At 43.0% G+C, this 21,098-nt stretch overlaps 2 protein-coding genes across 2 annotated transcripts; one reads left to right on the forward strand and one right to left on the reverse strand.

Annotated features, from left to right (window-relative positions):
• Nucleotides 1–230: 230 nt before the first annotated feature.
• LOC119460875 (uncharacterized) lies at nt 231–7,289 on the reverse strand. The gene is made up of 6 exons (XM_037721988.2): nt 6,778–7,289; nt 6,324–6,441; nt 6,129–6,241; nt 5,931–6,056; nt 2,195–2,357; nt 231–625 (listed from the first exon to the last, which is right to left on the reverse strand). The coding sequence occupies exons 1-6, from the start codon at nt 6,862–6,864 to the stop codon at nt 546–548; spliced, it is 687 nt and encodes a 228-aa protein (XP_037577916.1). The 5' UTR covers nt 6,865–7,289; the 3' UTR covers nt 231–545.
• Nucleotides 7,290–7,516: 227 nt separating this feature from the next.
• LOC119460876 (protein DGCR6-like) lies at nt 7,517–20,390 on the forward strand. Its single transcript, XM_037721989.2, has 5 exons — nt 7,517–7,766; nt 8,441–8,601; nt 12,633–12,742; nt 14,594–14,665; nt 20,094–20,390. Exons 1-5 carry the CDS (start codon nt 7,588–7,590, stop codon nt 20,238–20,240), a joined length of 669 nt encoding a protein of 222 aa, XP_037577917.1. The 5' UTR covers nt 7,517–7,587; the 3' UTR covers nt 20,241–20,390.
• The last annotated feature ends 708 nt before the right edge of the window (nt 20,391–21,098 follow it).

Here is a 21,098-nt window from a genome sequence, read left to right on the forward strand (position 1 = left end):
TATTTACATTTTCTTTTTTCTAAGTAACTATATTGGTTGTTAACACTATGAGTTGCATCTTCCTTCCATCCCGATTCTCTGTTGTTGCAGATGCACGGCCAACTAGTCGTGATATTCGCATGATGACAAGTGTAGTTTGTTTTTGGCAATCCATGCCATTCGCAAGCAAGACTGAAAAGCTGCAATGCGAAAAAATATAGGACTTGCAGGTGAAAATTTTTTTATATAGAAACTTGACTTCAAACATTCTTTATTCAACAGGCTTATAGAAACAACCATAAAACAGGCAAATATGCATTAAAAACTAGTAGAAAATTTACATTATTACATAAACACATTGTGTGTATATATGTATATATACATGCTGTCTAAAGCTTGCCACCCTGCTTGGAGCAGATGCACAAGATGTAAAAAGCAGGGTGACGTAAATCAACCAAGTGCTTAATAAATACATGCTCAATAATTGAGCATAATATATACACGCTCAAAGATAACGGAGGCAGATATGCTGCCCCTAACGGTCGGGAAGACTGCAAGGATGTGCGTCACGATGACATGGCTCGTGGGGAGCAGCTGCCAGGTGATGCAGAGCCATAACGTGATCTTCGCCTCAACAGACGTTTAGCTGCAATGAGAAAGAATGCAACCTTTTCAAGACAAATTGAAATCACCGATTACACGAATGAGCAACTATTTCATCCAATACTTTTGGTGAAGAAAACATGCACACACACAACAAATTAGCACAAAGCGCCCCCTAAAGATGACCATACTCTAGGAGCCATACACTTGATTAGGTGGAATATATGTTTACTTTTACAACAATTATGCTAGGGCAGCCTTTAATCAAGTTTATACAAACAAAGCGTTAAACAGGAATGTTGCACAGTAAAACTATGGACATATAACATTTTCACTTATGTGACATTGATATGACATTTCTACTTCCCATTTTTTCAAACCACTGTACTACTTGGTGTAATGCTAATTAGTATACTACCCACAGAGAAGGTCTTGTCACATGTGCTCTGCTTCTTTAGCAAATTGCAACGTAATAAAACTGTTGTCGCCAAAGAACAGTGAGAAAGATTCACTTGTATATCCAGAGGGGGGGCCCTGGGAGCGCCCCCCCCCCCCGAGTGCTGGCACTTTAGCGCTTCCCCCACACGACTCTCTTTTCTGTATATTTTGATGAGGAGACCCCCAGTGGAGGCTGCCCTGGATCCACCCAAGTTTATTTTCTCCCTGTATTGTACACAATGGAAGCACCATTGAATGCCTCAGTGGCACATAAAATTGTCCACACTTTGGATAGAGAGCCCTTGACATGGTCCTGCACATGCTATTACTATCACTGACTTTCGATTTGGAGTTCCAGTAACATTGCTGAGCACAATTCCAAAGAACTTGCAAATATAATTTGGACCATTGCCTTTCAACAACAAATAGTCTCATGACTATGACGTATTTCTTGTTATCTAATTACAATCATGCAGGCTATGCTATAAGTGCAAAACTACCATAAAAAAAGAGCTGCACCAGGAAATAATTGCTGCAGCACCAGAAATCAAAGCAGCAGTGGTTAAGGTATCTGGATTGCAACCAATGCTCAAACCATATTTACACCTTTTTTCTTCTTTTTTAACAAATTGCTGTGTATTATAGAAGTTTCCCATAAACATGCTTCCTTCACATCAGTGACAGCTGCCAAGCTGTGTGACAAAGCTTTTATTCAAGCAGTTTTCACACGCACAGTTTCATAAAGAATTACTGCACCTTGCTCTCTCCAAATCATCAACATGCACATTATGTGTTCCCAACATATGACATGTGTGCTAAACCAAATGTGATGCAATTTGCTTCAAAAGGGATATATCACGAGGAAATAGCGACCCAATAACAAAAACCACAGCTTTTACATATTCAGTGCAGTGCAGAAAGCTTCAAAAAGACCAGTTATCATGTGGCGACAAATCTTCCGGCACAGTAAACAGAAAATTTTGTCCACATATGAAACAGATGCATACATTTCGCACTCAAACAAAAGTTAGCAGTGAACAACAAAAGCCATGCTGAAAGAATATGGTGCATTGCAACAGAGCCACTTGCTGCGAGTGATAAGCAGCGAAATTTGCAACAGCAGATTTTAGACGATACAGCAAATTCAGTGAAACAGACAATAAGAGTGACTAACGTTGGACTAGTTCAGTGTTCAGCGGAGTGATGATGGTGGCAGCTCCACCATAAAAGAGGGTCACCAGAAGTGCCACTACTCCGGCCACGACAAAGGCTGGCGTGTTCTGGTAGTGGTGCACCGAGCAGAGGTGGGAGCTCCACAGGAACCGAGTTGCGTTCATCTGCAAAGCGCAATGCCTTGCTAGCTTTCTTCAAAGGTGAACAAAAAGCACTGGGAAGACACATCGCCTGCACATTTGTTCTGTTCTGCTACAGATGTACGTGTTTCCAATGAAAACAAAGAAAATACTTTAAGTCATTGCATTATAAAATCCCCCAGAGAACTGAACAGTTGTAGATAGTAACGAGTATAACCATGGCAGCAGAAAAAATAAGCAGATTTCACAATATGTAGCGCTGTAAGTGTAAACAAAGTGCAATACATTAAGGGCACATTCACACCAGCGAACCAGTGTTTGACAGAGGTTGCACATCTGACCGTGACTTGCGACCAAGGAGCAGCTCGCGGCGTCACACCAGCAAGCACAGCCTGCTCATAGCACACCGAAATGCCTTGCGATTGATGCTGTTCATGTCTGCTTGCACTGCCATAGCCACTTAAAATAAGCGTCGACGTACACAGATGTCCTGCTCCTGCGCCACAGATGTGACTGCGACTGCAGTTGCACAACTGAAAAATTGAGCAGCAAGCGACTGACTCAAAACCGTCGCTTCTCGACCAAAATGACCATTAGTGACCGGTCGCATGACCTCTGCGAGTTGCCGCTTTGAACGGGCCCTAAAGCTTATAGAGAAACACTAAATCAATTGAGACAGATGAACTATTCTTCCAAACTCTATTTTTGCTAATATTGTGGTAGGAGGTCGATTACTGAAAAAAAAAAAATGCTGGCCGAACTTCAACTTTTCTAAATTTTGTTTGCAATGCCAAGCACCAGTATGTAAATGCCACGTTGCAACTTTTGAACTATTTTTTCGTACATGGGCTGTTGTGGCTCAATAAACGTTATTGAAGCTTGCCAAGTTCAATCCTTCGTTCTTTTGAAATACAACGTAATTCTTCTTTACTGATAACAAATTTACGTTCCAGCAGGTGCTGTCAAAATCCACGACATGATAGCGAGCTGTTGTGGTAACTTGATGGCAGCATCGCTACCAGTCTTTCGTTTTCCTTTTCTGGCTTATCACGCCTCTTACTGTAAGAGCGGATTTTTTGGTATTGTAGTCGAATAATTTACTAACAAAGCCCAAATAATTTCTTCTCTTTCATGCCCCTTTAAAATGATCTCCTAATAAGAACAGACTCCAACAAGGTTTAAGAACTTGACGGCACAAGTAATCACTCAAGAGCTCTTAAGTTGTATTCTAAGTAGAACCTTTGTCAGGAAAGTTCTAGGACCCCCCCTGAGCTCATCAAAAATAATTCAACTAGCAAACCAATGACTAGATCTTGTCAAAGTCTACCTGGCTACCTGGGCACAGCTGCCACTGTTTCAGAAGGTTAGAGTAGTAGAGATAGTTCCATCCGCGATGCTCTTCAGCACATTAGTCACAGCAGCTTAGAGTGCTGCTATATCTTCATAATGCTTCCCCTTCAGTGACAACTTCACACAGGGAAAAGAAGAAATATCACATGGCAACAGGCCAGGTGAATATGGGGGACATGGTAGATTTGGAATATAGCATTTGGCCAGATATTCCTAGGCTGATACAGCAGTGTGGGGCCTAGCATTGTTGTGCAACAAGAACCACTGTACAGATGACAACAAATCGGGATGCCACCATTGAATTGCTTCATGCCAAAATTTTAGCAAGTCAATGAATAAGTGTTGGTTTATTTCTTCTTCAGGCAGATATTCATGGTGCACCGAGCCTCTAGCATAAAAAAATGCAATCAACAGTGTCTGATTTCGATGGCTGTCACTTTACTTTCTTTAGAGGCAGCTGAACTGTGACCTCCCCATTTGGCGCTTTGTTTTGGAGTCATATAGGTAGCACCGGCTTTCATTTACTACAATGATGCTTAACATGAATGTGGGATAACTTCTGTCCCTTTCCGAAAGTTCAGCGGCAAAATTGTGCACCTGGTTTATTTATGATTGTCTGTCAGGGTGTGAGAGACAATTTTTTGCATTCAGTTTGTTTCCCTAAATATTTGCATATCTGGTAACACATATCCCTGTTCAATTTAAGATCTTCTGATGTTATGCACACAGTAACTTGGTGATTTTCCTGTGGTAACTGTTGCACGCATTCCACATTTGCAGTGTTATGTGATGTGCACAGGAGACCGACTCTGTGATCATTTTGCGCCAAATCTCTGCCCTCCCAACACCTTTGGTGCCATTAATACTGGCGTCACACGGCCACTTTCTCGAGCCCGATCCGAATTCCTCGACTGCTATCGGCTCCCTTTCGCAGCTTGCGCAAAGAAGCCAATAGCGTAAAAATTTGTATTGCGATCAGATCAAAAGTGTGCCATGTGACAACCCTATAATAAACAGCTTCTCGATAATGCTTCGACCATATACCTGATGGATTATGTTCTATGTCTCACTAGGGGGTTTTCCTTAGCCTTACACAGAACTTAATGTTGCTCTCTGCTTGGAATTTGTGTCCATCAGGTCACTTGTGTAATGTCCAACTTGGCTTGTGTAACGGCTTGGCTCGTGTAACGTCCAACTTGTCCAACGTCGGCTTGTTGGTCTTGGTACAAATGTACCAACAAGCCATACAGTGGGTTGCTAAACACAGTTTTGCCATCTAATGAGCTTACATAGAAACCCCTCTAAAATTATGTCTGCTCTGAGCACCCACAAAGCGACTCAACACCCATTTCTTAAGTTTGAATATCATAGAAAAGGAAATACCAAATAGGTACTGTAACTTTTCCAACAATGGGTATATACTGTAGTATCCAATAGAGATTAATAAAGTTTAAAAATGTGACATTGGTGAGTATGTATGCTTTTCATTACATTTTTTTTTTACTTTGTTAGTTTAGGCCTAGGGTGCACCTTTTGCTTTACACTTGTAAGTGCTCTCGGTTCTTATGCTCTAAATAGCATGAAATCCTCTGTCATGCTCTTTCATTATCCACATAGGAAGTTAGCTTTTTCCATGTGACTTTACATTAACAACCAGCCCCCCCTTACCATGTCACATCGCTTTTCTTAGTTATACCGTCAGCACTGCTTATACTTATACCGTCAGCACCTGCTTACTCTCCTCCTCTCTGCCCCACTGAAAGTGGGGGAGATGAGCTAGGTGTACACAAATGCTTCTAAAAAAAAAAAAAAAAGAACACAGATGCTGCCCTGACAAGGACAAATGACATTCCTTGTTTGACCACTGCTAAAAATTTGATGCCTTAATCTTCCTGTGGACTTCTGTCTTGTTTGAATATTAATTACAGCAGCCACAGTACTTTTTCATGTTTTATTTCCATTTCTTTGATGGAAACAGGTAGAATATTCGTAGAAAAGATGAAAGCTCGGCTTTAATTTTTTAATTTTCAAGTGTAAATCACAGTGCTGATGACATCAGATTTTAAGGCATTTCCACACAATCAAGCTGTTAGCATGCAGCAAAATTGTAGAAAGTAGCCAAGTTGAGTTTCTGCTTATTTTTGACTCCAGCATAACCATGATTATTCACGGAAAATTAATTATGTGGATGAAAAAATTAACTTATCAGCATGCTATCACAGCTCATGCAATTTGAATGCTACTTACAGCATCAACCATGTCAAAACAAATGTTGCCATCCTTGCTCTTTTGGACAAGACTGTTGTAAAAGTTGTTGAGATCCCTGTACGGTGGTTCACAAGTCACACATAAGTCTGTGATGTTCTTGGACTGCTGCATGTTTTGCAAGAAAACGACGAAAAAAGTTTCAGTGCCAACAGGTGAATATAGAACAGGTACACCTACCACTTCAGATTGGTTAATGCATTTGTTCATCGCAGCCAGTTTGTTGTTGAACATGAGCGTTTCATTGCGTATCGTATGGTTGGTGCGGCCTACCACAGGATTCTGATAGCAACCTGTTGACAAGAGGCAACGAGGTTACACACTTTCAACAGTGAAGTGCGCGTCTAAAAATTCTTAAGCAGTTGCCGACCTTACCATCGCATGAGGCACTTCTCCAGAGGTCCTGTATGTGAGTAAAGGTTTTGTCAACAATGGACACTTTTGCGGACGAGAAAAACTGGTGCCGGCATAGCCGTGTATCCGGATCTGTAGTCTGAAAATAAGCGAAGGCATACAGTACTGTAGTTAACGAGAAGAAAGGGAACCGAGAGGTCCGATTTATTAATAATATCATAAGAAGCCAACAAACTATTGGCTTATGATTACTGTAGTTAGGCACTTCAACTTCCTCTCCTGCCACAATATGGAAGCACTCTGATTCAGATTGCTACCAGTGCATGGCAACAAGAGTAAATGAAATTATGTAGTTGAGATGTCGTATGCACGAATAGAAAATTGCATTACTTTCAAGACTTTGCTTACTTAACCTAAACAGGGTACGGCTACGCTACGATCTGTGAGAGGAATTCGTTGGAAGTAAAGTCCTTACGTTAGTGGTAAGCTGGTAGAAGATGCCAATAGCGTTCCCGTACAGCGAAGCACAGTTCATGCACATTGTGAATGGCTGGGCATTCATCAGAGCGCATAGCTCGAACAGTGATGTCACTTCGGCAATTGTTTCCAGCAGTTTCGTGCAGTTCTCCCATGGCCGGTCATCGGGGACGTCGTCAATATTCACGGGCGGCACAGACACGGGCTCTCTGAGAAGAGGCGTATGGAACTGAACGTCGGTTGCTAAGGGCTCCTTCGACACACAGAAAACTTGCAAGGAGCACTATGAAACACGCTGTCCGTGAAGAACATTCCATTGCGTCAGGCGACTGCCTACCAACACCTAGCTTGCACTGCTACTCGCCAGATAAACTAAACATTCGTGCTACCACGATGACACGGATGAAATCCACGAGATAAATAGTAATTAAAGTCTCCTGCAGTCAACGCTTGAGTTAGCTTGAAAAACGCCTCCCTAAGGCCGCCATGTTGTAAAGCCAGTATCAGCCAGTTGTCAACGGCAAGTCAACGCAGGTCGTGGGTCGTAGCCATGCTCCCTCACAAAGCTAACGAAGAATTCGCTTTTGCTTTGATATTTTGCGTCTGCACATACCTAACTTTTCATAATTTTGACGTTTTCTAATGTTGTGAGCATGATCATTATATATAAAAAAGAAAATGCTAGCCTGCCGCTTTGGAGGCTCAGCTTGGCCTCAGTGGCTTTCCTTATCGCAGCCGTCAACATTGGTGTACCAGGTTTTAGCTTCTGCTAGCCAGCATAATACTTGCATGAGTTAATTTGTTTTGTATGCGTTTAATGAACAACTACTTGACTCACAGTGGACCCCTGTCCTGTGCAGGGGCCTCAGCTTCTAACGTTGGGTTAACCAATGTTCTGACTGATGACCTGGCCAAAAAAGAACGCCTCCAACAGAGGCATTATGCGCTATTCAGTGAGCTCCAGCAAATGGCCAAAGATGTGCCACTGTAAGTCCGCCACTGCACTCCCGAAAACATTCATAAAAGTTATCTTATTATCCAATTTCATTTTGGGGAGTAACGAGGAGTAGAACGATAGCAGGCGTGGGATATGTGCACATCAAAGGCTGTACAGGTACGGAGTTTAAACACACCGTGCCCTTTCATGATGAGAAGTATGCCATGACTTTTGAGTCAACGTACTTACCAACGTTACTAGATACATACAGTACTCAGCAATTGAACCGCGTTACTCGGGGCGCCTGACTGCTTGACACTTTTTGCGCCACCTGTGGGCGCTGGGGACACCCAGCTGATGTATTTTTGTATCACATAAAAGCGAGTGTTTGTAATGCATTGTAAATTCGGCACCTCAACGAACATTCAACGCTCGCCGGCCGCCATGCGGTCTGAGTATCGCGTTTCAATCGCTGAGAGCTGTACCTCACTCACGCATGCTGACCTTCAGTAGTAGAGTGGCCAATTTACACTTCTGTAGTAGTTTTCGTTCCCACGCAAGAGCTTGTTCACTTTAAAAAACTTGGCCTAGCTGTTTATAATCAGTTCTGTTTATAAATAAATTAAACCTTAACCTTACTGCTGTTATAGTTTGGTTGTCCGTTCACATCTAATAACCACTTCTTGCTTGCCTCTTGCACCACTTTTTTGTTCACTGCATTCAGAAGCTGTCAGCAGCGGCTTCCTTATGAACTTTTATCAAGCCTCGCCAACTCTCTTCTGGATGGCACTGTCATCGACATTGTCCGTGGCCTTAAGGACATCCAGATGATGGAAGAGCAGAGCTTGATGGAGACGCGCAGAACCGTCCTGAAGTCACATGCGGGTCAGTCCAGTATTCACCACTGACTTAGTGTTCAGAACTAGGTTGTGTGAGCCGTTACATGTTGACGTTTATGACTTGTACCTTCTTCCTGTTAAACAGAGTTTAGCATCCGGCACAGTAAAATCCCAGAGTTCTGCTGTCTTTGTATGTCCTTTAAGGGAATATTGGTATCTTCGGCATGAAGCTACAAGGTTACTGGGTTTCTTGCGAATGCCGTTTTTCCATTTCATGAACCTTGTGCCACCTTGTGAATGCTAAATGTGTGTCTAATTGTATATATGTCGTGCATGTGGTGGGGTTCTGATGTAAACAAATTAAAAATGGCATGTTAACACAGATATGTTCAGCTATTTCAGTTGAGTTTAGGGTGCATAATGCTTGCGCATTTTACCCACAACTGTGGCTAAACATGATTGTAGTGTCACATTTCTAGACATGATGCCACAGGTTTGATCACCAGCTGTAATTCAACCCTGAATTCTGACAGGCACGGACTGTAACAACACTTGTCCTCCGTTAATCCGGTATGCTTTTAGGAAGTCAGAATGGTCAGAATTGAGAGCCTCGCGCGTGTTGCCCATCAGTTGTCTGTCTCACGGGTTGTCCATCTTGTCCCATTTTAATTCTATGCCAGATGCCAGAAGGGTTGTGACAGTTCTGTAATATCTCACTCTCTCTGAAAAGCATTCAGGAAAATTTCTACAGGCTAAAGTGAGTGGAAATTGTCAAATATAACAGTAGTTTACTTCACAAACTATTTTTAAATAAAGTGTCATTGATACTAACAAGGCAAAATAAAGTACCATTAAAAGCTGGCAGTGCTTTTTGATTAATATTTTAAAGCAACAGCTGAGCTCTAAGAGAAACCATAGTAGGTGACTTCTGGTTAATTTATGAATGCAAGATTTTTTAATTCTAATAATTTAAATCTGAGTGCTTTTGCATTGCACACCCATTGGAATGCAGCAGGTTATTGAACATGTGACCTCGAGCTGGGCAATGAAATGCGATAGCCCCTCAACCATGGCAGATGATGCTTTTATTGAATTAGGAGGGTGGCTAGAGTGGGGAGGTGTGAAGACCATCCTCTGGAAGCTGGCCCAAAAACGCGTCCTTGCCGTGTGACGGCACTGCCGGCAGGGGCGCTGTTAGGGCGCCCATCGTTTCTCGCGGCGTCGGCATACCTCCGGGCGGGCAAATGATTTGGCCCGCACATAGTTTTTCTGCTTGAATGCTTTCGATGCTGACGAGTATTTTGTATTCAGCATTGTAGATGCTGACAGAATTTCATGAAATGTTTCACTGCTCTTATTACACATAGAAACATCGAGCACCAACCACGCAGCCGATGCAGTCCAGGGTTTTTGCGGCCACCTCTTGCCGAGGTTGGCTGCCCTTATGCTGCTTATGCCTTGATGAAAGTACAGTTCATAGGAAACACCGTGGAAGGCCAGCACGTTGGAACAACTTAGAATGTGACGCCCGCACATTAGTCACATATTTGCGATTATAACAGTAATTTAAAGCGAGGAAGTTAATGCATGATATAAGGAATGTGGTAAAAAAAATTCCAAAAGGTACAAGGCACTGGTGCTGGTGACTTAATACAAGTTTATTGCGAATAGCACAGTCATTGCAGAGCATCACATTTTTACAAACCACAGCTGCGGCTTAACCCTCTTGACTTTTGATGCGAGTAGCACACTGGTTTAACCCTCTGAGCAAAAAGTGAACCTGTGTGATGCAGTAAAACCTAGCTACCGATTCTGTTAGGGCAGTGGAATGCTCCCTGCAGCCAATCTGTAGCACATTGGCTGCTAGAAGCAAGAAATCCTTGACCACTTTTGCGTGCAGTCGTTTAGTGCTAAATGCACGAGTGAGTCTGTCCTCGAGCGTCTGAATAAGGTTGTACAGGCAGATTGAGGCTTGTTCCTCACTTGTGGCGCTTATTCAGTACGGGAGATCGGCCAAGAAGCCGGCGGTTAAATTTTAAAGGTAAGGGGGGCAGAGAAAAACCTAAACGAAAAAGTAAATCAGGGTGAAGTATAATGTTTATGGGGATAATTAGGAAATAGATTTACCTACAGATACATAAATAAAAGTAATTGTAATTATATATAAATGATTTTGTGGTGGTATTAGTATAATTTCGAACACACAAACAGCGATTTAATGAGCTATCCAATGAGAATGAACATGGTAGCCTTTTTGTGACACAGAGATAATGGCAAATGGCCACGCAGATGTTCCTGTGGTTAAAGCCCAATGAAGAAGCCCCGAAGGAGAGGCTATTTTGAGTAGTTAAAGAAATACCCAATTTTTGGAATGAAAACTCGAGTTTCTTCCTCTGATTTCTAAATCGACGGCATGCTAGTAGGAAGGGATCAATGTTTTCAGGTTCCTGGCAGGTAGGACACAGAGGGGACAGTGCCAGACCGGTAAAAATTTAATGGTGGAATGCGGCAGCGGAGTTTTGTTGTAACCTGGCACAAAACACCACCTTTGCGTTTTTTCTTCTTCGTCGTTGACGGCATTCTGCAGAGCATGTCGAGGAATAGCGACAGTAGATCACACCACCTACTTTGAAGAATTAATTAGGAAACGCAAAAAAATAACAGGGCTGCATTACACAGACCACGAAAGCTATTATACCTCGCGCAGCGCCGTGGCCGGAAGTGCCGAATTTTCTCCCAGCGGCAGGAATGCACAACAGGGCCTTGCTAGGCAATGGTGGCGGCGCCGTGGTCTTCACACCTCCCAATTCTAGCCACCCTAGTTGAATGTGTCTGTATACTTGAAAAGCAAAAAAGAAAAAGAAAGAAAAGAAACTTCTTTACTTTTATTCATTCAGTTATTGGTTCATCACAACAAAGCCTATTGCGGAAGGCGACCAAGCGAAATATTGATTGGCTATCGCAAGGTATTGGCCACGTATTTGGGCTAGGCTAAGCACTACCAAGTCATCCCCAGCATTTTCCGGGATTTATTGATTATTTGTCGATTATCGATTAGCTATTCATTGATATTCTGGCTGTTCCGCTTTTCGACAATGCTTGGCAGCAGCCTCTTCGGCTCAACGTCTTCGAGCATATTCCAGCTTGGCAGCACGCTGCTGCTGTTTATATGCGACCTCTTCGTCTGGAGTTTGTTCAGGTCTACCCATGGCGAAGCAAAGGCACAGCACACGCTCCTGACATGACAACTGCCAGTATAGCAAGGCAACACCAAGCTTTATACTAGTGCTGACGTCACGACCAAGCTCCGCATCCACATCTGTTACCGCATGGCATCGTGGAAGACGTTGCGAAGTGCATGCGAGCCGCATACTTTCTTTGTTACCAGGCTCAGCTCCCGCCAAACGGGGCTCTGGCGAGGCGAGCGCAGTGTCTAGGCAAGTGGGTGGATCTTAGCGGAGTGGAGAGCAGCTGGTGCGCAGTGACGTCGTCAACGACGTCACAATCCTACCACGGGCACAATTGCACACAGTGTCTACGCAGGTGGGCGGAGCTTGGGGGAGTAGGAGCAGGCGAGGCTTTTTCTATCGGTGAGCACGGTTTTATGGATAGCTTGAACAGCTTTCTATAAAAGCCGTAATGGCTTGAGAGTACCGTGGTTCCTCGTTTTGGCATTGGTGGCGGCAAAGCAATAATAGAACAGAAACTGTTTACATAAACACGAAAAGTGAACTAAAACAAAGAAAACACTGAGCGTACATCGAACTTTGTGCGGCTAATGTGCACTGGTTAATAATGAGTTGCAGGAAGAACAGCGCAAGACAAGAACGGGACAAAGTCCACATGTAATGGATTGGTATTTTATAATAGGCGAATTATTATGCGACCAACAATGGCAAGAGCTTCAATGGTTGAAGCTCAGTGAGGCTTCCCTTCCCCCCCCCCCCCCCTTTTTTTTTTCTTTTTTACAATAAGTGGTAGCTTGGAAGCAGCTTTGCATCTTTAACTGGTAAAAGGGAGCACAAGGCCATTATTCTCTTTTGATGAAAATTATTCATGCTTCTGCTTGCATTTCAGAGACTAAAGCAGAGTTGCTTAGGCGCCAGAGAGAACAAAAAGAAGCACTCCTTCTGGCTGGAGGGCAGAGCCCTGATTTCATCGACATGGCACAGGAGAAAGAAACCAAGGTGTGTGCATTAAAAAAAAAAGTTCTTTTTAGGGCAATGCACGGTGTACATGCAATATTACACTACTACAATTGAACCTTGGTATTACAGATATGACAAATTATTGGATGTAACAAAGTAAAAATATGTACCTATAACAAATATTGGAACATATTTCCATTTCAGATGTGTACTCATTAAAACGAGGTTCAACTGTACTAGCTTTCTGATGATGCAGCCATCACATCATTCATATTTAAGCCCTGTTGTTTACTTTCGGCACCATAGAAATTCCCTTTATTTACCTCATATGGCATGCCTATTCTGACGACAAAGAAGGCTGTTAAATAATAATCGCAGTAAACCAAGGGATATTGCCGCATCATAAAGGTTAGGCAGAATTAAATGGCTTAGTTGCTATGGCATTCTACTGCTGAGCTTGAGGACGTGGGTGTGACTTCCAGCCACTACAGCCGCATTCCAATGATGGCAGAATGCAAAAATGGTTATTTAAAAAGCATGGGGTGCTCAATAAAAAAAAATTAAAAAATCACGTGGCCAAAATCAAGAGCCCTGGGTGCTAGGCCCTGTAATTACATTTTTTTCCTGAAAGATTAGGGCCCTTATTCATTAAAAGCTCACACACTAGAATTGCTTGTAAGATAAGGTTCTATCCAATCCTGATGGTGGACATACTATTATCTCATTATTATTATCTCTATTATCTATTATCATACTATGCTGGACATACTACTAATGTATTGCATGCAGCGATTATTATTCAGGAATGGGCGCAGAAACTGCAGAGGTCAAATCGGACACCAGTAACACGGAACACAAAACTTCAGGAATGAATACCAAGCAGAAGAGAGGTGGCACCGGAATGAACACTTGAAGCCACACTGATTTCGTCATCACTTGCATGATGTAACATCGACTAATCCTGTTATGCACTGTTTCTTATGCGCAGCATTAATATCCAATTCTGTGCCAAATTGACATGGCCATTAAAGAGGTTGATAGATCAAAAGCCAGTAATCTCTATCGCTTAACAAGGGTGAAGCATCTGGCGCCATGCCACCATGACTCTTCCGTAGTTAATTGTAGATGTAATCCAAAACACGATCGTAATGCCCACATCATATTGCCCTTAATTTTGTATGCATCCTATGCTTGTTGAATAAGAGCTGAAGTATGGCAAGTGATCCTTGAAATCTTCCTTCGTTTTCTCTATCAACTGTGTGTTGAATTACAGCTGTATCCCGGTAGTGTGTGGTCGTTTATATAGAAAAAAATATCACCTGGTGTACGTGCACAATTGTGTAATATATGTATGTATTAGTATAAGAAAGTGTAGCTGCCACTGTGGCATGCACATCGGGCCCAAAGCCTCTTAGATAACAGAAGGCATGTGCTTTCAAACTGTGATGTCTTATGGAAAGGCCGAGGGCCAATACATTCAAATAGGCTCACATGTGGCACTTGCTGTGATGCATCTTTTTTCTGAAGCCTTGTTTTTGTTGAGAGCATCAGTTGTCTTGGGTGATGTCACAAGCAGTGTGTAGTTTCAGTTATCAAGAATACATTGATCTTTACAGTGTCTCCTAGATTCGGTTTCCCCTCGGAGCAGGGCAGTTAGCTAAAGTGTGATGTGGCATGTGGCAAAATAATTTATTTTAGACCTATGGCTGGCAGTTCTGTTACACATTGTTAGTGCGCATTACTATCATAGCCTTACCTTTATCTTTTATTCATAGAGTTTCTGGTGGTCACTTTATATTTGCATGGGTCTATCCTCTCCGGACATAATATGCTGCGAGATGTTCCTAGCAAGCTATTGTTGCCACTATAATTTTAATGCCTTATGTTCAGGCGCTGGACCAGATGCACAAGGACGAGCTCACCCGTGTCGATATGAGGATCATCACCCAGCTGGACCAACTTGTGAGTACAAAGCTATTGCCACTTGTTTTCTCATTCCATAGTCTTGAATAATTACAATGGCCTTACTGAATGCAACTCTTAGAGTGAACAAAAGCAGCATAGACATCAAAATAAACTAGGGGTGTGTGAATATTTGAAATTTTTTATGCAAGTCAAATAGATGGTAGCTATTTGATTTGTATTTGAAGTTGTGAGATATTAATTTCAGTTCAAATGTCAGGGATAACGACATTAATTGGAATAGACAGAAACGAGCAGTGACTGGTCCAAATGATTCTGCCGCAGGGGAGCTCTGGGCAGCGATTTTGTAGTGATGCCTTATCACTTATTCTATACTAGCCTTATCAGTCCACAGCTCACAGCCGGCTGATCCCATTGATAACGCGAGCGGACCGTCGCTCTGACCACTGACAAAGTGCGATAAGCACGGAAAGGCATTATTACCGGAAAGGCATCGCTACAAAATACTGGCCCTGGTTGCTGCACAGAGGCACCAGTTGCTGAGAAAATGCATGAAGTTACTAAGTTCTGCTTGATAATTTCCAGACATTAAAACAAGGATGTCTCATCTTTAGGCAGCTTACAAATTTGTCTTCTCAATTTAGAGGGAGCAATTTATTATATGAATGCTCTCACCATGTTTGCATCCCTTTAAAATGGTGTGCACTGCTTTGATACTGCTACTGTATAACACTGCTCCACCAATGGCCACAGCCCTCTATGTGAACCTGCTGACCTGCTCTTTATGTGTGTCGTTACTGTCATTGTGATGGTGCGCCAAATACGATCACTTTTCAGTTGTTTTTCGTAAACAAGTTCCTTTATTGACCGGATGTCCAGTTATGAATGACAGCGTGTGTGTCAAATGATCTAATTAAGCCTTTTTTTCAGATGGACTCTAGTATTATCTTATATTTCGCATTGCTTAGAAATCAGAAAATATTCAGTACTCGATTAGGAACTTTTCTTTTGGCTGGATGGCCTCCAGAATTCTGTTATTTTCGTATTGTAAAAAAATTGAAAGTATTCAATATTTGATTAGGAAATATCACTATTGGAACACCCCTAAAGTAAGCATTAACTCTGTCCCACAGCACCACGGGATATCAGTCAGGATATCAGCCTTGCAATGTGCTTCAACACCCTGATTCCATTGCTTGTTGATGAGCAATGTCAGTTGTTTTATAGAAGGCTGTTCTTTCAGTTTTGTTGTTGTTTTCCCTCTGTCGGGCTGTCTTGCAAAAAAAAACAGGCCGAAGTCGCTGTAGCTTTTTAGCAAGGCCTCCAGCATACATTGCACTTTGAAACAAAATACATTGCTTGTGTGCGTCAGTTGTGCTTTCATTCATTTTCTTTTTTTGTGTGTGTGTGTGTGACACAATAAGCAGATTGTGTCAGGTTGGGTTATTCTTTAGCTCAAGCTCTGCTTCCTTACCTAAGCCCCTTGAATTTGGTGCATGCTGTGGTGTTAATGTCGTTTCAGCTTTCACATGGCACAAGTTTCAATTACACATTTAATTTCTGCTACCACTATTTTTCTTTTGACCTTTGAGCCTCGGCAGCATCAATACAAGATATAGCATACCAAACAGGGCCTCAAGAGACTGAGGCCTGTTGTCCATACCTGCTTGGTACAGTATAGACCACTTATAACGTAACCGCTTATAGTGCAGGACCGGATATAGTACGGTCTTTTCAGACTCCCATTAATTTTCCCATAGCACTCCATGTATACGCATACCGCTTACAGTGCAGCCGCGTGAAACAAAGTACCGGTTATAATGCGGCTTCCGCGGGAAAATCTCGCCCACAAGGGCGGCAGCGAGCACGCTTCTCAACAGGATGCATGCTGCCGGCGGGCGTACGCATTATTCAATGCAATCAAACTCTTGTTAATTCGGACTTATTTGGTCGCACATCGGTTAATCCGGACTACTTTTGGTGAGCGAGGAGCACCGCAAATGTGCGACGCAAAAGAGCAAGAACGGCGCTAGCGTCCAACCGAAACGAAACGGCGGAGTCCGCATCGCCACAGCCATCAGTTGAAATCGTACGTGAATGATAGCAACGCCGGAACGCTTTGAGCCTATTTGTGTCTTTAAAGCCGGAATTCTTGCGTTTACTGCCGCGTATAACACCGCATTGGCCGCGTGCTTTCGTAACTGCGTAGTCGTCATCCACGATCGCGTCAATAGCGGCCGCAGTTTTCTCCGCAGCGGTTGCGGCGAACAGTAGTTTCGTTTTTACTCGGTACGCGCGTCGGCCGCGTGGCTAGAAAACTGCGTAGTCGCCATCAATGATCGCATAGATAGCGACCGCGGTTTCGACTGCAGTTGTTGCCGTGAATGGTAGTTAATTCATCCAGACTCGGTGCGTGCGTCGGGCGCGTGCCTTCAGTACCGCAAAGTCGCCGTTCGTAATCGTGCCGATAGCGGTCACAGTTTTTTCCGCAGCGGTTGCGGCAAACAGTTGTTTCGTGTTGGCTCAGTGCAAAGCTGTCGAGCTTGAAGAGCACAGGCTACATCGCGATTATGTTTTCACCAGCTCACTGGCGAAAATGTAATCGCGATGTGTGCGTGATAGTACAAAGCGCGTCTACATGCTTGGTCTACATGTTTTGCATACGTGCAGTGCTTGAAAATCGTTGTTTTGGTTATAGTGCGGTACCGCGTATAGTGCAGATATTCGTGACTCCGACGACTTACGTTATAAGCGGTCTACACTGTACTATGCAGGGACTCGCCTATCGAAATTTTTTTTTCTCTGCGTCAGCATTGTGTCAGTTAGCAGCATTATTCTTTATCAGACATGCTGTGGACATCATCTGAAAGTACAGACGGGAGCAGCCTTGTCTAGAACACGGGAACGACGGCTTCCGGGGCTCTATGGAGCCAGCCAACGACGTCTAACGCTAGCTGCTGGGTCCGACGTCTAACGGTAGGTGCTGGGCATGTTTGGGCCCAGCAACTACCGTTAGATGTCGCTGGCTGGCTTTGAAGAGCCCCGGAAGCCGCCGTTCCCACGTTCTAGACAAGGCTGCTCACGTCTGTACCTATGCTAGTTCTAAATGTCCGGCTGCACTTTCTTAATTTCAGAAAGAAGCCAGTCATACATATTTTCAGTTATAAGAAAGCCCAGAGCAGACACTCATTTTAACGTTGCCACCTTTGTATCTTTTGTGTTGTAAGCCTGAAGAAAAGCCGGAAAATCTCTGCGATGGCTCAGTGGGCATGGTGTTTGGAAGAGGAAGAGGATAATGCTTGCTATTTCTAAGTATGAGCTATCTCTCCAGTAGCTGTCTAACTACTAGTTATTTAGCTACTTTTCTAACTAGCTATTTCGGCACGCCCCTTGCAGGGGTGAGCCTGAAATTTTTCCAACAGAGCGTCAAAAAAAGTGCGGGCATAAATTTGCCACAGAGTTAATCACAGTGTGAGCAGGTCTAACACTACAAAGACAGACAAAGGTGATCATTAGGAGCAGAGGTAGAATGCTATTATTCCTCCAAGTTCATTGCGTATTTACACTGCGTATATTTACAAAATATCTACAGCGAGCTGTAGCACTGCCAAGATGGCGGAAAGACCATCTCTTCAATCGTCGTCGTCTTCACCCTAAAGGTCAACGTCATCTTTGTCCCATTGCGCACAGTCTCGTAACAATATCTACTCCATCAAAAGATTGGTGTTGTTTAGCATTACTTGCTAAATGTCACCACTCACTGAATAGATTGGTATCTTTAACAAACGTGTGAGTTACTGCTAAGTCTATGGCCGCAGCTGCCATTTGCTTCTCCTACGGCCACTTTTGGTGCTGGCAGAATGCAGAAATGCTTTTGTTTAGAGAATTGTGCGTACATCGGCAACTCGGGGTGTTCTAAATTGACCTACAGCCCTTCACTATGGCACCTCTTGTAGCCCCAGTTTCACTTTGGATTGTTTTGAAGTTGCACAATTCATTCAACAAAGGCAGGACAGTAATAACTGCAAGCTCTGGTGTGAGGCAACTGTTGTGGTTGCCACCTATGCTTTTATGAGCTGTCTGGTGGCGCCGCCTGTGTTGGGGCCGGCATTGTGACGCGGCAATAAACGCACTTGATCTTGCGATGCTCAAGCGGGTAGACGTGTCTCTTCTTCGCACGTGGCATCCGAGTCGCCTCAACATTCGACAGCAACTATGAAAGACTCTAGCGTTTCTTGGAACACACTCAGTTGTGCAAAACACATAGCACAGAGATTCATGACCAGTGGTGTACATCTTTCTTATACTAGTGGTGTCTATATATATATATATATATATATATTTTAATGGCTTGTTCCAAATTTCGCAAATGAATGTCCAAAAGCTTTCCAAGTGGTGTCCAACTAACACATGAGCATAGTAGGACAGTTGTGAGAACAAAATTGTTCAAACCATGCTCGAAGTGTTATATTCCGCAGTATATTTCTTTCTTTTTTTTTTTTATTGGTATCAAAGGTAAACTTATATAGCAGCTATTTATTCACCTACAAATGAAGTGAGCCAAGAATAAGAGTACTCCTTTTGGTTGCCGAAGGAGCTTGTGAGCTCCCTTTGCTAGGAATACTAGGTACTTTCTGACTAGGTTGCATTTCCCTCAGCCTTAGTTCAAGAAACTGATGCAACATAAATGTATCCAAATAAAGAATGCATTGTAAACTGTTTACGTCTTTGTTTTCACTGGGGAGCGGTCTTAAATTTCGCCACACTTCAGTGTCAAAGTGCTGTGATTTTTGGTGACCTTTGTTATCACTGTATGTCTGCTTTGTTGTAGCTCATTCTTCGGGCCAGAGAGACAGTTGATGTTAAATGGGCTAGACAAACCATTTAACAATGATTCATTCAAAGTAACCCATTAATTTTATGCCAAATGCAATGAAATTTACGACTGTGTAGAAAGCCTACATTAAGATAGCATTGATACAGAGCAGCCTTCGCACAAAATTTTACGTTGAAGCACTAGTGGAAGCATCATAAAAAGCTTGCAAAAATATACATTTTTGATACCGCAACAGAAAAAAAAAAAAAACGCCGCCATTACCACTTGTCAGAAGTGACACATGACCTAGAACACGTGGTTCCTCGGCATGACCTCCAAGATTAGGTGCTGCCCGTGCTGTGCTGAAAAATCTTGGAGGCGAAGTGCTGGGACTTATGGCATATCCGCTAACCACCATGTGTCATCACAAGCGTGCGTCATCTGCTTAGGTGCTGTTTAATAAGAAAATTAGGAAATTACCAGCCGTGCAGCTTTGCCAAGATTGTTTCAGTGGTATATATTACTCACTTGTAACCGATTTTGCCAAGGTGAAATTTCATTGCAGTTACCTGTAAGTAGCACTGTTTAAAGCTGTCCACAGTCACCATTTTTTGGGAAACTCGGCATGGTAATGGCATTCTACTTTCACAGGTGAGTGAACAGCAAGTCGTCTTGGAAAAAGCTGGTGTTCCTGGCTTCTTTGTTACCAACAGCCCCATGGAGATATCTATCCAGATGCAACTGCTGATGTTTATCACAAGGGTGGCTGACTCTCCCCTTTTCACGTCATCTCTTTAGAAATCCTCATGACTGTCGTTCACGTCAGATGACTGTGACTTTTCATAAGCATTACCTTTTTTTTTTTTGTGTTGCTAAACTGAGCTCCTAAACTGAGCCAATCTGGCAGTGCCTTTGTAAATATAATGTAATAAATGTCCTAATCTGTGATTGTGGAGGTTATGAATTGTCGAGGCCATGCTTGAGAAGCTGTCTTGACAAAAGCGAGTTCAGTGACTTCTCATACAAAGCAAGAAGCCTCTCTGTTACGTACATACTGTGGCAGCATGATCAATGAGAACACTGACTGCATCAAAGCCTGCATGCAAGCGTATACCATGGAACGGTTTGTGTCTGATCTAGTTGGTGGTTCATGGCACAACGAATTCAGCTGGCAACGTGAACAAGAGTCTCAGAAAGAACGAACAGACAGGTGACTGGCAAATTCTGACTTGTGGCTTAGGACACGCAAAGACCCTTGCTCGTGACCTCCTCTACTGAATGCCCTGGCTAAAGCTGTCACATCAGCATTGACACTCCTGGGCCTGTTGACACCATGGCTGGCTTCCCTTGAAAACAATCGCCCCTCTGCTACTGCTGCTGCGGCAAACTGTTTTCATAGTTAAAGAAAAAAGAACAAAAGAAAAGCCTGTGCAGGTCCACATTTTTTTTTTCAATGCTGTATTCCTTTCGATGCAGCAGTTGTTTGCCATTGCATATGCTTTGCTTGTTGTCCTAATTTTGTTAAAGTTGTGACATGTTGTCCCACTGATCAAGCGATTAGTCGAGCCTCGATGTGATATGATCCACTTGGAACGAATTCTCAGGACTGAACCAGTTTAGAGATATTCATTTTCAAAGTGGCCGACGAAATGCATG

This window comes from Dermacentor silvarum, chromosome 8, assembly GCF_013339745.2.
Source record: "Dermacentor silvarum isolate Dsil-2018 chromosome 8, BIME_Dsil_1.4, whole genome shotgun sequence".
NCBI classification, from domain to species: Eukaryota; Metazoa; Arthropoda; class Arachnida; order Ixodida; family Ixodidae; genus Dermacentor; species Dermacentor silvarum.